General features: G+C 36.2%; 1 protein-coding gene across 5 annotated transcripts in view; it reads right to left on the minus strand.

Moving 5' to 3' along the window:
* The window catches only part of hook3 (hook microtubule-tethering protein 3), a 61,543-nt gene that overhangs the window by 22,173 nt on the left and 23,431 nt on the right, over positions 1–15,939 (minus strand). For 3 of the 5 annotated variants that reach the window (XM_088911014.1, XM_088911018.1, XM_088911019.1), the window contains exons 2-11: positions 15,240–15,325; positions 13,268–13,340; positions 12,357–12,407; positions 10,788–10,920; positions 9,500–9,567; positions 9,217–9,279; positions 8,291–8,374; positions 7,093–7,155; positions 2,014–2,177; positions 245–385 (exon numbers count right to left, since the gene is read on the minus strand). In XM_088911014.1, coding sequence (XP_088767140.1) covers positions 245–385; positions 2,014–2,177; positions 7,093–7,155; positions 8,291–8,374; positions 9,217–9,279; positions 9,500–9,567; positions 10,788–10,920; positions 12,357–12,407; positions 13,268–13,340; positions 15,240–15,325 — 926 coding nt within the window. The remainder of the gene's footprint in view (positions 1–244; positions 386–2,013; positions 2,178–7,092; positions 7,156–8,290; positions 8,375–9,216; positions 9,280–9,499; positions 9,568–10,787; positions 10,921–12,356; positions 12,408–13,267; positions 13,341–15,239; positions 15,326–15,939) is intronic. The other 2 variants (XM_088911015.1, XM_088911017.1) reach the window with 1 other exon arrangement.

The following is a 15,939-nucleotide window of genomic DNA, read 5'->3' on the forward strand; positions in this document are numbered from 1 at the left end:
AGCCTTCTTTGGAACATCTTTATATTTTGTGGCACAGAATTAACCATTAATTGATCTTCTATGGCTGATGTCCATTGAATTTGGAGCTATGTTGTTAAGCTAAAAGTGCATTTTGCTTACAAATTAAATTAAAACTAAAACAATGTGTGTATTTTCTGCTTGTTAGTTTACCTTGAGTTATTATGATGTTCTGGATGATTCTCATCACTATATCATAATATAAACATTGAACAGCAGATCTTACCTGAGAACGTCCATTTCATCCTTTAAAGACTGTGCTTCATCTGCAAGAGAGGTCAACTCCTCATTTTGCCCTCGCAGTTCCAAGATTTCTTTCTCCAGTTCTTCACAGCGTATTCTATAATCATCTTTGGCTGCCTCTAACCTGCAAGCCCAGGACACCTTTCAAATACTTATTTGAATTTTTGTTATTGTCCCAATTATAACTAATTTTATATTTGTATTATTTGAAAATGGAAAGGACAAGGCACAACTTGCACACAAACCTACACTTACTTCCGATCTAAGACAAAAACACTGGAAAGATTCACAGATTGAAACACTACGGTTAATAAATTAACAGGGAAGAAGGGTGCCTCCGGAAGGGCATGGGTGATAAGACTTCTACAGATTCCTTGTTTGTCAGCCTTATTTTCCTGTCAAACAACAGCTGAGACCAATAGCTGATATGTTAACTTCAGTTCAATATGTCTTCAGCTATATCCAAGAATGCTAAAAAATAAAATGTAAAAAGCACAAAAAGCACTTAAATGCACTAGCGGAGTCCCACAGAAGAACGCTGGCAATTAACCCAAGTTGAGACGTTTAATACCATGCAGGCGTAAAAGACTAAAAGCACGGGGATGCAAATCGGGAGAGAATGTGTGCAGGTCTCAAGTTTGTGGCACCATGTACGAGAGCAGTCATAGTGCACCAGTACACTCACCACACACCAGCTCTCAGTGGGGAGAACAGGGTGATGACTGATACTCATGACACAGCATCAAGATTCAGTCTTGGCACACAGCTGTAATATTCTTCCAATATTAATTACTGGATTAGAAGTAATCGCAATTACAAAGTTCATTAATTGCATTTACAGTGCTTAATCTGTCTAAATGCCAAATTAAGTGGAATTGTTAACAGGGCCTATGGCAAAGGGGAAGTTCAATAACTGTCCACCAGTGCTCAGATTTTGCTGAGACTGCAATGGGTCAAGTGACACTTCCATAATTTACAGGAATGCGCTACAGCTGGTTTCATTTTAACACTGCATTAAAAATGTCACAACTTTGTTCAACCCTGATAAGGAGGAACAACTAAAGTACACTATTCACAGGAAACGCAGTAGTCAATTAAAAAAAAAAACATTTAGATAATTTAGAGCCAAAACCAGGTCTCATTTCAAGTAGCACAATACAAAAAAATTCAGTTTCACACTGCTTTATAATAATCCTACATCAGGACCCAACACATTCAGACTTCCATGTGGATTTTAAACTGTATTCCAGCACTGAAAAGCAGGACAGACTGGCAAGTGCAACATTAACAGTGCAATTGCCTTCTAAGTACATATCTGTAATGCATGTGAGAGAAACAGACTGAGAGGAGACAAGGGTCCCACAACCTCAGTCCCCCATATCCTGTATTTCCCCACTGAAGTACAGACGATGATCAGGAAATGATGCCAGTGCTGTAGGACTCTGCGGAGCCCCAGACATTTCAATCTGATGAGCAGAGGTAACTTCAATAAAGCGAGGGAAATCAACACTTAAATACATTAGTGACTTTTTTTCTCTCTTTTGAATATCTCCAGGTATGAAAGTAACCTGCCTGTGCCGGGGAACATAAACTGGCTCTGTGGCACATGCATCACATACTGCTCACCAGTTTAGTGCGCTCAGTTACCAAGGATACTGCAGCTGACCTCCTCATGACAAATCAGTAACTCAAAGAAACACAGTGTACTAAATCACACCTTTCTGTACATACTGATACTCTACACCAGCGTACCTAAAGGTTTCTTCTTGGAGCTGTTCTAATTGGGTTTGGAGATGTAGATGTCTCCTTCCTGCGGGGCTGTTGGGGTCTTCGATGGAGTCCGACTGGTTCAGTCGTTCCATAAGAACCTGGTTTTCTGCGAGCAAACTACTTTTCTCCTCCTGAAGTGCTGCCACCTGCATGAACAAAAAAGACAGAACCACTTATACAACTTTATGAAGGAAGGAATAGTGCAGACTGCAATCAGCACTGTCAAAAAAAATCAACTAAATTAGGTTTCAAATACTGGAAATATAATGCCAAACATTATTTTATTTTCTTAAAACAAAGGAATTTTAGCATGTTAAGACAAAAGGGTATTCTATGCCACACTGATTGTACTGTATGAACTGGATTAAAATGCAAACCAATATAATGTTAGGGCTATTGAAGAGGAACAACCCCAACCAACCAATGTAGTGAACAAATTAACTGTAAATACATAAATTGAAATAATTCAGTAGAACTCTGTTGGACAATTGCTGTTTAATGAGACATTAAACACATCATTTAACAAAATGGATTTAAAAATAAAATCATCTTTCACTGGCAGTTAAATTTATATCTGTCCATTTAAGGAAATCTGCTAAGTACTTCAATCAGACTGGCACAGATACAGTAGTTCCGAGGGAAATGTTGAAATATAAAGCTTATGGTAATATTCAACTCAGCAGACAAACTCAAAAGTTTTACATATAATAAAGGGTCACACAACAGTCAAATGAACAACTGTTCATTGTTACTTGGCTGGTTTCTGCCTTAAAAATAAAATGAGATGAATATAATGATAAAAACAATAAAACAGAAGTGACAAAGTGTTTTAGTATCAACTTATTGGAACATGCATCTTATTATTCGTGGGAGGAGTGGATTCAAACCTTAAAGCATTCACAATTTCAAGACTTAAGCAAAAAACAGCAAACAATGTAGTTTAGGAGGGAATTTCTAGGGAAATCAGTGATGCCGCCTCAAAAGTTGTTAGTCTTAAAATACTTATTTTTGTACTGCATGACACCTCCTCTACACAGCTTCATAAATTTCTTCTCCATATCATTTGGCTCTAAGATGTTAAGTCTGATGTATATAACATGCAGATTTCTATGTTACTTGCATAACGCTGTGACCACTTGTGAAATGTTCCTGAATAAGGCTTCCTTTGCTTTAAAAGAATAGCTTTGGAACAAACTGCTGTTATTCTGGTCTAAATCCAAATAAAAAGTTCATTTCTTATTTATACTATTTTTTGTTTTAATTTAAACATATATAATAGGCAGTTCAGTACACATAAACAAACTTCATCCTGATACTAGCAATATTCTGCACACACTTATTAATGGAAGATAATGTTCTTGATCATGCACATACAAAACAATTCAATTTTTTTGCTGCATGTCTTAAGCTTACCACTCCTTAACTTTTAATACATAGGATTTAAATCTTTTCTGAGCGAGACAGAATGAATGACTAAATAAATCAAGGACTTTCATCATTTACAATTAAGCCAAATTAAAACCATTTTTCTTTCTTTTGGCAAATGTAGTCCACATGAAAACAAAAACAAACTAATATATACTTGCCAAACTCCTACATGTTAATGAAATTCAGGAGATTTACTTTGACCACATAAAAGTTACTGCCTATATGAGAAATGAAAGCTTGTTTCAGAATAAAGCTATATTTTCAAGACATGACGCTGCTCCTAAGGATCTACCACAGGACGTCTAAGCAGGTTACACAGCAAGTGGGATGTGCCTCCTCCTTTTACAGCTTGTCTGCTCCTCAGTAAGAATCCCTCAGCCAACACTCAAATGTAAATCTACACTGTTTTTTTCTTTACCCAAAGCTAATCGATGTAGAACATAAAAATGGTCACAAACAAAAGGGAGGCCCTTTGCCCCAACTTGACTTGAAACTGATTCATGCAAGGAACTCATCCAATTTTTTTTTCAGAAGCCAAGGTATCAGCCAACAACATGGCGCAGTACGCAAACCATATCCTTAAAACCCTTTGAGCAAAGATGTGACTTTAAAAGTACTTCCTGTAGTTACTCACAACAACTGTTACCTGCTATTTCTTCTACTTCTACAGACTACATTCCTCTTCATAAGTCATCTAAGAAAACTAAACGTATTTTCTTAAAAACGGTTAAAAAACCTTAAAATATCCAGCTACAGAATGGCTACAAATGAGAAGAGGCCATTCAAAATAACAGCTGTTACAACCAAGAGCAGCTCATTCGCCACATTTTTCCCCGACTGCAAATATGTAGGACATATTTACCCCATTTTCTCTGGTGGCTACAATAAAAACAAGGTACACAATTCAATTGGTAAAAGTCAATTTACAGAGCTTTAAAACAGCTTTAGGATTCACTTCTATGTAAATCCTTAGTATTCACAAATATGTCCAAAACTTAAGTCAGAAGGTGTTACAAATTATTTTCTAAAATTTTAACTAAAATAATTTGGCCCCATAGAACTTGAGGTAATTACCTGCTTTGAACAGTTTTTCAACAATGGTCAACCCTTCAGTGGCAGTGAACTAATTCCCTTGCTTTCCCCAAACATTAGAGCAACTTTAAAAGTAGCCTTGCAGACGTATGTTATTTTCTTTTCAGCTACAGTAGAGTGCATGCTACAGTGGCATTTCATAGCATATACTTTGATTAAGTTTTATACAAATTGTGTATACTGAAAGTCTGAGTGTCGAAAGGCAGCAGAATAGACATGGACACTGGCCAGAGTTTGTATCCCAAAGAGCCAGATGTGAATTCTTTGCCATTAAATAAATGAATCTCTACTACATTCTAGGTGCATACTCCTGATTTTACAAAAATCCTGATTTTTACCACATTTCTTCTCTTATTGAATTTGCGAGTCATTGAAGCCGAATCATTTTTCTATAAATATATCCCCATCATCCTTGGGAAATGCATACAACTGATCATTTTATGTTATAACAAAACTATCTGCACACATGACAACCTAATAACTTCTGAATATTTAACATTCATACACTGCACATGGGTGTCTAGACCCATTGTCTGTGAATAGTACCACAGTAGCGAAAACATTCTCAAGATAAGATTATCAAAGGAAGCATTTCTACAATATACTGTACAAGCACTTATTAGCTCTTTTAACACAAACAAAAACAAGTCAGGTCATTCAAAGGCTAAACCTTTTACAGTAGGTCAATAATTTTAAGCTTTAAGAAAGATTTTTTTCCTGAGCATCCTGTTACCCTGTTTCTGAACTACAGTCATGCATTGATTCTATTGATGCCTTTTCTCAGCTGGCAGGAGCACAGAGTACTGATAAGGGCTCGGGACACCTGACCAGATGGCTTTGGGTTCAAACCTGGATTAGACCCTGCTGTTGGACCCTTGAGCAAGGCACTTCGCTCAGATTCCACTGGTTAATGCATGGCTGTATACATTGGTCGTGCAATTGAGAATCTGTTCACATTAAATAAAAGTATTTCTTTGCAGATTGGTTTTATTTACCTAGTCCACATTTATCAAATAAAAACCATTTGCTTTAAACTTGCTATCCATGCAATTTTGAAATATACTTCACTCTATTTTAGTGATCTCTACAATGAGATCAATGCGATCTGTGCTCCAAGTTGACTTATACTGACATAGGCGAGGAAAACTGAAATCCACCAATGTGATCTCTTACTAGGCTCAATTAGTTTTTAGTAAAAGCATGCTAAACCTCTGGAAATTTGTTACCTAAACTGTAATCCATAAACATTTCTACTAAATCAAATTTGACTGTTTCTTTTCAATTTTTGATATAAACTGCCAAGATTTCATTTTAAAGTCTAAAGACATGGAATGCCATCCTCCCACTGCATGCAGTGTTCTACACATCCAATGCTTTAAGCTATGACTTCAGTTTCGCAAAGCTTGCATAAGCATGAGGAGAGCACAATCATGCACTTATGTGTCAGCTTTTCAAAAGTTTACATTTTTTACTTACAAAATCTCAACTTCAGAAAGGCGTGACTCAAACTTTGTCATTCTTATATTTACAAAGCAGAATTAATGTCCACCTACTACAAAAACATTAAACTTAAATATACATCCAATCTGCAGCAGAAAATTGCTCCTCTTTTATATTAAACTACAGCAGTAAATACAGTAAATGCCAAATGCACAACCAACAATGGTTTAATAAACTACTCTATTTGTTGTGAATAGGTCATAGTTTCCATCAACATACCCATGTGTTTTATGTGTAAAATGAAAGATCAATTATAAGCATTAAAATATAACCACTGAATCTTAAGAGACAAAAGACAAATCATGGATTAAAGAACACTTCTGTTTACACTCCAAGTAGAGCTAAAAAGTGCTTCCCATAAGATTCATAAACTCCATTCAGTTTTAAAATACAACTACAACTGTTTCTCAAATACAGTAGCATTACTGAGTTCTAACAACTAGAAAAGCTGTTTATCCATGACAGTTCTTGAACGCAAACATCATACTTAATAAATATTACCAGAACAGGTTTTGAGGGCAAAATCTGTCTCATTTACAAACGCAAAGCAACTGCTTATTATAAGGCTAAACCTCTATAAGGGTCAGAAGTAACATACCAAATTCTGCCAAGCCGGCGCCCACACTTGAGAAACCACCCACTCAAGTATGCTAACTAGCTTATCAACAGTTAACTCGTTAAGCGACAAAAAACAACAATAGCAGAACTAAGTGGTAACCTTGCTTCTCTAGTCTCTACAAGTTATCTCTTATAAATACCACGGTAAACTAACTACCTGCCTGCTTCAACATCCAAGCCTCACTTCTGGCTTAATGCCAGCTCTTTAAGGCATTTATTGTTTCTTCTGTTATTGCATCCTGTGAGGTTGAAGAGGGAGGGTATTAGTTTTGAGCACTGTGACAGTACAGAACGCATTGTGACAGGACAGCTGACGCGCACACACAACCAAGAGTCTGGATTTCCCAGGGATGCTGTTAAAGCAGGCTGCAAATCCAGTGCTTTCTGAGCCCAAAACAAAGATAGAAGAAAAAGCGGATTTACCCTTTCGTCTAGTTCATTACACTCTAACCTCAGTCTATCTCGCTCCTCTTGAACAAGGTATGCCTTCAAAGCGAGGCAGAGTGAAGAGGTTAAAGGAAAAGGAAAAAAACAAAAAAAGAAAACAAAAACGAAGCACAAATTAGAAAAAGATTACAGGATACAGCAGGGTTTCCATGACATCTTGAAAAATACAATCTAATAGCCATTACAACAACTTCTACGGCATTTATTTTCACACTTCCTGTATATTAAGATTAAAGTTAAAATTTAACTGCAGCATTAACGTCCATATACATGTCTTCCAAGTTACTGCAATAGAGGCATTATAATTCTGAATTTCAAGAATAGTTTTAAAACTTTTCCTTTTCCATTTGCTTTACAAAAACTAGAAAGAATGTTGAGTCTAAAAAGATCCCATGGATTGGAGAATTGACAATTGCTATGAATTCAAGAGATTTAAAGAAAACCATTTTTTACAATGATATTTAAATTAGATCCCTAAGGTAAACATCAATTGTGTTGTTTGAAAAACAACCTCTAAATACGTATGAAAAGACTGCAATTAGAGGAGACACAGGCATGCAATATCATTTGTGGGCAACATCAGAGGAAGGGCACAGTGACTGCCCACATACAGATCAAGAAGAACCCCTCATGTCTGCTCTGTCATTTCTTTTAGATAACTTCACTGCAAACAGCTACTAAACTTGCCTACAATCTTGGATTTGATCATGTCAGAGCAGCTTTACACATTGTAGGTTTTATGAAAGTAAGACCCTAGCTTTCCATTTAGCCAAAGCAAACCTGCTGTCTTTCTGAGATGGAGCTACCCTGAAGTAAACAAATTAAAAATTTACTAATTCATTTTACCAACAGCTTATTGAATCACCACTGTGAAGATCTGAAACTTTTTCAAAGATGCATGGAAACCCTGTAACATGGCAATGAAAAGTAATTAAAAGCACAAAAAGTAATGATTTCCAGGACATAAGAAAAAAGGCTGAATTATTTAACTCAATGGATTTTAGAGAATAGGTCATTACAGAAGTAAATGCAATTTATCAACACGCACTTTTAATATCAGTATCATTCTACATTCATTAATATGAAATGCCTGTAAGGTGTTGAAAAACATTACAAAAAAAGATTACAAATCCCTGTTAAAAAAAAAAATAGTTTGTTGTTCAGTTAAGCCCACCTGCATGTCCAACTCGTGACACCTTTGGGCGATTTCTTCTTTTGCAGCTAAAGCATCATTGAGCTCCTCCATTGTTTTCTTGAGCTAAAGTGAACAAATAAAAAGACACATGATATGTCCAAAAAAAAAAAACAAAAGTTAGGATTTTATTTTTTACATTAACTGACAGTTATTTTAGGAACCAGCTAAATACTTTGGAACGGGCAAAATTCTGTTATCACAGTCCACTGTATAAACCCATAATTTTGATCATAATGAGTGAAAAGGACTCCAAAAACTCAAAATAAAAAAACAAAGCCAAAAAAACAGCCAACAGTGTGAATACATACTTTTACTTCTCATTAGCTGTAATAATTTATATATTTTTATTGTTATATTTTTTTTATTTTAATAATGTTCACATTATCTGTTTGATATTTAAGAAAAAAGTATCACTAATATTTTGTTGTACATTTCAATCATTTTAAAAATAACACTATCAATGTTTTTGGTGATACACAAAATAATAAGTATTAAATATTTTGTTTAATGAGAATTCTTCTGAATTCATACAATCAGATTTTTATATTCACTGGTTGAAGTTTTAATAATCTAGGAAAACAGAATAGTTCAGGTGGGTAGCTGCATCAGCATGCGTAGGCTGCAAAGGAACAAGTAATAGGTTTATTCCATGCTGAAAAAGGAAGAAAGAAAACACATTTCGGCCGTGGAGCCTGGACACACCTGAAGAAAGCTCCAAGGCCGAAACGTTGTTTTCTTTCTTCCTTTTTCAGCATGGAATAAACCTATTACTTGTTCCTAGGAAAACAGAATTCTACATATTGTAATTTTGCTCCTTCTAGACCAGAGCATTCAAGGTAACAATTTTAGTCTACCTGAACACAATATACCAAACCTCTTGATAACCATCTCTAGCACCTGTTTACCTGTCTGTCCAGATCCACATAGGTGTCGTTTCCAGGGGAAACTGGGGTCTCTTTGCTCATCAGCTAAAAACAGATAAGTGTAAATTTTTAAAATGTTATACCATTAATTAAATTCTACTTTCAGGATAATCACATTTCAGTTGGGATTCTACTTTTTACTGTTAAACTTTCAGCTATCAATTAAATAAAAATGTTAAAAAGGAAAAATGTCAAAATAATTTGAACATGTTTTCTGAACTCTCAACTTAAAATTGCAATAAATTCAGTCATTTTAACAGATTACCTCCTGGATTGCTGTCATGACGACGTGTTGTACGGACTCCTCCATCATCATTATTGTCTGAATGTATTCTGTGTAACACACACATACAGACAGTGACTAAACCCATGGATTCAATGGACATATTGGAGCAACAAAATAGAAAAGATTTCATTCCCCTTTTCATTTAGAATTCAGATTATTTTTTTAATTAAATGTGAAAACATCCTTGACGAATGGTGAAAATATCTGAAGCTAATAATCACACAGAATTACGGTAAATGATCCATCTATAGTATCTAGCTCCACATCATTTGAACATCTTATCTACTCAAAAGGTCTCTAACACTGCAATAATGGACAACTGCATTCATTAATGAAAGATCCACCTTCAAAATGTAAAACATATAAGGTAAGAAATGTAACTAATTCTTCTTAGATCTTTAGTGTTACACACTTTGAAACTTCACAAATCAGCAAACCTAGAACCTAGAACCCTAAATCTAGGTTTGGGGAGGCTTAGGGGAGTCAGTCCGGTTTTGTTTTTTTGAGGTAGCCATGAATATGATAAATATTGAATTTCTAGAACGTTCTACAGCTCATATCAACCGTGCCAAGATACAGAATTTGATCATGGGAGTCAACAATTGTTTTAGTTTATCTTTATAAATCCTTTATCGCTATTTATCAATTACCGTTACAGTTGTAGGCCTTCTAATTAAGTTTTGTTAGTGCTGCGTTTTTGCCTGACGCGGCACAAAAGGGGCACTAACGAATCACACCAATTTGGTTCCCCGGCGCCACTGAAGGGGGCTGTGACATCACCCCTCTGAAAAACTATAGGCGCTATATCTCGTAAACGAAATCAGCATAAACGCACCACTAATGAATGTGGTGGGCTTGATTGGTTCTGCTGTTTGTAGGGAGGCCAACTTCATGAAGCTTCTTTGATGTCCTACTGTCAGCCTCTGGTTTCTTTAAAGGTAAGCTATGAATATGAATAATTGAGTTTTCAGTACTAAACAAAAAAAAATGTATGACTATGAGTAAAAAACAAAAAGAGGGACTGCTCAAGATCATAGTGGACATAGTTTAATTTGTCAACGTGAAGATCTAGTTTAGTCAAGGAAATGTGTAATCTAACAGTAACAGTAATCTAGCTACTGCTTGCTTTACTTCCCAATTAGCACTGCTGAACAAATGAGGGAATGAGTGCTGCATCTAGTCATGCAATGCATTCCTAGTGCAGTGACCTTCAAACTGCTTTGGAAACCTGTTGAATTTAGGCTCCAAGAGCACAGTCGCCCCCCACCTTGTTTCTGCTCACAGTTGACAGCGCAGCCCAGGATGAGCTGCAACATCCTCCCGAGCTCTGCTGCGTCGGAGTGCTCCCCCACCAGGTTGACATCAGGCAGGGTGAAGTCATTGATCTGCTGGCCAAGGACCTGAGGAGAGAGGAAGGGACTCCATGAACATGACTGGGCCAAATACAGGCAGCAAGGATTTGATGGGTGTTGTAGACCGGAGATAATACAAGTATCAACAAACAATGACTGGGACAACAATTTTCAAGCCGCACAAGATTAGTAGATGATCTACATTAATGCTTCAATGGTTTCAGGAAACTGAGCTTCTTGTGTCATTAATATCATTTATATAATGTAAGGCAATCACTATTCACTGAAACTCAAAAAAAAATATGAATAAAGTTTTCTCCGTTTTTGGTACAATTCTGAATGTTTTTGTAATCTAGGTGTTCTAATTCAGGTCTTTTAAGCTATAGGAGAAATTCAAATCACTTCGGTACATTTCTGTACTTTGTCACCAATGGCACACCAACAGCTTAAACACAATACAAAATCAAACGCTATACTTGATACTCTTTAACATACAGTGAAAATAGTGACATGTTGTGCAGTCTTTTTACTGTGGACATGTCCAAAAATATGCTTAAAGAACAAGGAGGGCAATTTTGAAAAAATCCAGAGTGTCAAATGATGCAAGTGAGCTACTACAGCCACACCTGTATTTTCTTCTCTTCACCGACTGCGTTCAGAAAGTTTTTGTACAGCACACCCACTTTCAAGACATCAGTTTGCATTCTTTGCAGGGGTGCAATTTTCTGACATTATTCACAGCTGCTTCCATTACGGGGGGAGTGGTGGCTCTGTGGCTAAGGTTCTGCGCCTGCGGCTGGAAGGTTGACGGCAGAGGAATCCTACTCCGTTGGGCCCCTGAGCAAGGCCCTTAATCCCAAGTGCTCCAGGGGCGCCGTATAAATGGCTGACCCTGCGCTCTGACCCCAAGCTTCTCTCTCCCTGTCTATGTGCCTGTGTGTCTCATGGAGAGCAAGTTGGGGTATGCAAAAAGGCAAATTCCTAATGCAAGAAATTGTATATGGCCAATAAAGTGATCTTCTTACTTCATTTCAGGAAAAGCCATGCGTCTGTCGAATTACAGACAGACAGCAGCCTCAAGCACTCACCCTTGATGCAAACTGACTAAGTTATAAGATGAACAAGTGGTAAAGTTTAATGATGATAATCAAAATGCCAGATTTGCTTTTCAAAATATTTCAGCTCATCCTGAAGGAAACATTACAATTCCTACCAGTGAGGGCTCTCAAATATTTGTACCCATCACTGACCATAGATTTAACTCAATTATACTAATTGCTTTATTATAATCATACATAATAATTACAATTAACAATATAGCTAATAATAAATAATTCTAACCAATTATAATAATTTCCCTGTCTTGTCATTAATTACAATTTAATGTAGGTATATTAATAAATATATTTTACACACTTGTCATCCAACTGAAGCAAACTTTCTTCTCAGTTTGTATTAAGAAAACAGTCCTGTTTTTTTCTCACCTCATGATTGTAATCCAGAATGCCTTTCAGAATTTTCTTTAAATTGCTAACCTACAAGAAAAAAGCAATTTCATTAGGATTTCAATAAGAGATCTTTATGATAGCCAGTTTTTATATATAACCAAAGTTATGTTGCACATGGGAAAGGAGTTACAAAGATGTTTTGTACTCTATTAATCTATTCCCTCAGAGAGGTTTCAATAAACCCATGTGGTCTGCCATCAATAAACACATGCTGAGAACCCAGCTGCCCATAAAGATACCCTTCTACCCTGGAGTAACCCATACAGTGCAAAAAGGGCAAGGCAATCAATACTTCTGTCTGTGCTACACTGCTGGAAAAGGAGAACGTTTCAGTTAGAAGACGGTCAGGAGGGTGAAAATCAAATGTGCACTTTGAGCTACAAATTCTTTGGCACCAGAACATTTTCAGGAATTTATTGTGGCATACCACAATACTGTATGTTTTTATACTCTTAATAAACTCTGATCTAAAAGTAACAGGCTTATTTCCTGTACTTTGAGACAAGAATTCAAATTTTTTGATCAACAGACAGTGACTAGTGCACTGAACACTCAAACTGCAATACCATAAAAAGACTGATCTCCTGTGTAACCAACTAGTAACATTCATACACTTAGTGTCAAGAGTAATTACCGGAGTTTAAACTTATGGTGCCGTCATTAATTAGATGAAAACGTAAAACAAAATCTGAAATGAACTGGATGAAAACTAAACGATTTAACTGGGGAAAACAAAAACATGAAAATGGTTCATGAAAAAGCAGAATAGATTTTCACGTGCTCAAGAAACACAGAACTCTGCCTACACTTTACAATCTGGGTAAGTGAAAACCATTCTCCCAGGTCAGAGGTTGAAATAGTGCAGAAACATTATAAATATACCTTACCTTTAATCTCCAATTATCACCAACTTCAGTTTTTATTCGGCTTATCCAGTTGTCATTAAAATATGACACATCTCTGCAAAAAATTGAAATGTCCATGTAACAAAATATCATTAACAAAACAATACTTGGTGAAGGTGAGCGTGTGCCATTGATTTACTAAATGCTACTCGATGAAAATGCATATTCCAGTATGCATTTCGTCTTAAAGAAATTCCCCAAACCCCATTCTTAAAGCATAGTATGGGCTGCTCAAATTTATATTCTTATAAAATGAAAAAAAAAACTTTGCCAAGATGGTCTGGAAGCAAATCAGAAAATCGATATTTTCAGTACCAAGAGGAAAAGCATTTAAAACCATGAACAAATGCCTATCGGAATTAGACATTAAAAGAGAGCAAAACAGTTTGTCTCTTATGCCCTCTATAAATAAGATGTGAAGGATGTGCTACAGCAGTTATCACACTTATTCAGTCAAGAAACCACTCCTCCACAGCTCCACAGAGAAATGTACACGCCAACTGTAGACCATAAATACAGAGATGGAACAATATCTTTCATGGACAGATGAAAGGCTGCTTCATGGCTGTCTTTCCAAATTACCCTTAAAAACTCATCAGGATTTTTTAAGTCTGTATGTATACAATTCAGCTATGATATCTCCTTCTTGACTGCCACATATATTAAATGTCCCAGTAAAAACACCTGGTGAAGAATCTGATTTAAGCTCAATATCAGGAAGATGGTAGGAGAAGCAGGTGAATTCCACACTTTGCGTTATTAAAAGCCTAAGAGACTATAGTCATTGTATCACTTCTTTGTTTCCTGACATTCAGCTATTTTTTGGACATTTTAACTAGTGGTACATATGCTTGAGACCAAAATAACAAAAATGTGTAAATAAGGTATGGACAGAGACAACAGAACAAGTACAAAATTAAATGCAAGTGACTTGACAAGAAACAGGAAATTCTTAATATAATAAGACAGTACCATTACTGTCCCTTGAAATCTTTTCATACACTGATTTCAAAGAGCTGTTTCTTACACAGAAAAAACAAGCTCGATATACAGAGATGTGGCAAACTTTCACAGAGGAACTTTTTCACTACAGCTTTGCAAATTAAATACAAACAAAATATATACAATAACTAAAATAATAAGACAGAAAAATAATAGGTGTAAAAAGCAAGCGACCCTTCCAACTGAATTATAACATGTAAGATTAAAATATATCATACTGAAAATTAGTAGATTTCTCGTCATGTATATAGTATGAATTTATATTAACAAGAAATACAACATTAAATCATAAACTGAACTAAGTTAAGTAAAATGAAGTATAAATTCTACAGAGTAATACTGTAGGTTCAAAGCTACACTGTTAACAAGATCGCTGCCAGTCTCTCCCTCTTCACCTCTGCCAAGAACTTCTATCACTCTTGACCTCTCTCTTCATTTCTCCTAATGCAGTGACATAATTCAAGTATCCAGTTAACCCCAACGCACACCAGACAGAAAAAGAGTTGGAAGATGCAACGTCTGAGCCTTCTTTTTAAAACGGCTACACCGTCAATCTCACAAAGACTTAAAACTTACACAGCATGACACCGCCATGTTCTGTAGTCCAATTATGTAAAAAAAAAAAAACAATTATCCACCTCCTCTGTATTCTAACATATTCCTAAACTGATCTACTGTATATTGCAACTGGCTAGGCTACACGTCACATCCGAGTGGAAGCAGGCGTATAAGGAAATAGTGAAGTGGTGTATGTTTGGCAAACAGCTGAAAAAAATAGATGAGGTCTTACTGAAACATTAGCTCACTTTCCTCAGTTTACTTCAAAATAATGCAAATGTAATTCTCATACTTTTAAAATAATGAGACAATTGATAATGGGCAGGGCAAAGCAGGCAGAAGTGAAACTGTCGACACTGCCATCTTATTACATCATGGCTGCCACGGTACTCACATTTTTTGAAGAACTTGAGCCATTACAACCCCACTTGTGAGATCCTCTACTGTTTTACATGGTGCCTCTACTCCGAATGTCTGTATCTGAAAGGACAGGAAAAAACATGAAAGTTATTCAAGAGGTTGGTGTACATTTCATGGGAATTAAAATTAACACAATGCAAAAGACATGTGCAGGCCCTCACGGTTTTGAAGTTGGTTTTTGTGTGGAACCAAGGAAGGAAATCATTTCCGTCATTCGTAGTTACAATGTGCCTCAGAAAGGAATAACACAGGAACACAGAATAACAAAAGGAAAAAACAGACAGGGTCTTGGATAGTCCAGAATCAGAAACCAATCTAGGAAGTTACTACTGGTCTAGCGAATAGAGAGAAGAGTGACTACAGCACACGTAATTATCATATCACTGATAATTCAATTTTATTAGTGAAAAAGACAGGGGGGAAATTGCATAATAAGCCTTCTTAAGTGCTGTAAATGTGTTTAAGGGTGTACAAAGTTGCTGGACAAAGTTGGAGCACCTCATACTTTTTAAAAATTTAAACGCATATCTATTTTCAACTGATCACCAAAATGTTAGGTATGAATTTTTGCTTTACATATTCATATCTCTTGTTTTGTAGAGGTATACGTAGCGCAGGCCAGATATCCCCTCAGATTCCAACAAACCAAGCACTGGTCAAAAGGGGCACTGTCA

Source organism: Atractosteus spatula, chromosome 3 (genome assembly GCF_055471065.1).
Source record: "Atractosteus spatula isolate fAtrSpa1 chromosome 3, fAtrSpa1.hap1, whole genome shotgun sequence".
NCBI classification, from domain to species: Eukaryota; Metazoa; Chordata; class Actinopteri; order Semionotiformes; family Lepisosteidae; genus Atractosteus; species Atractosteus spatula.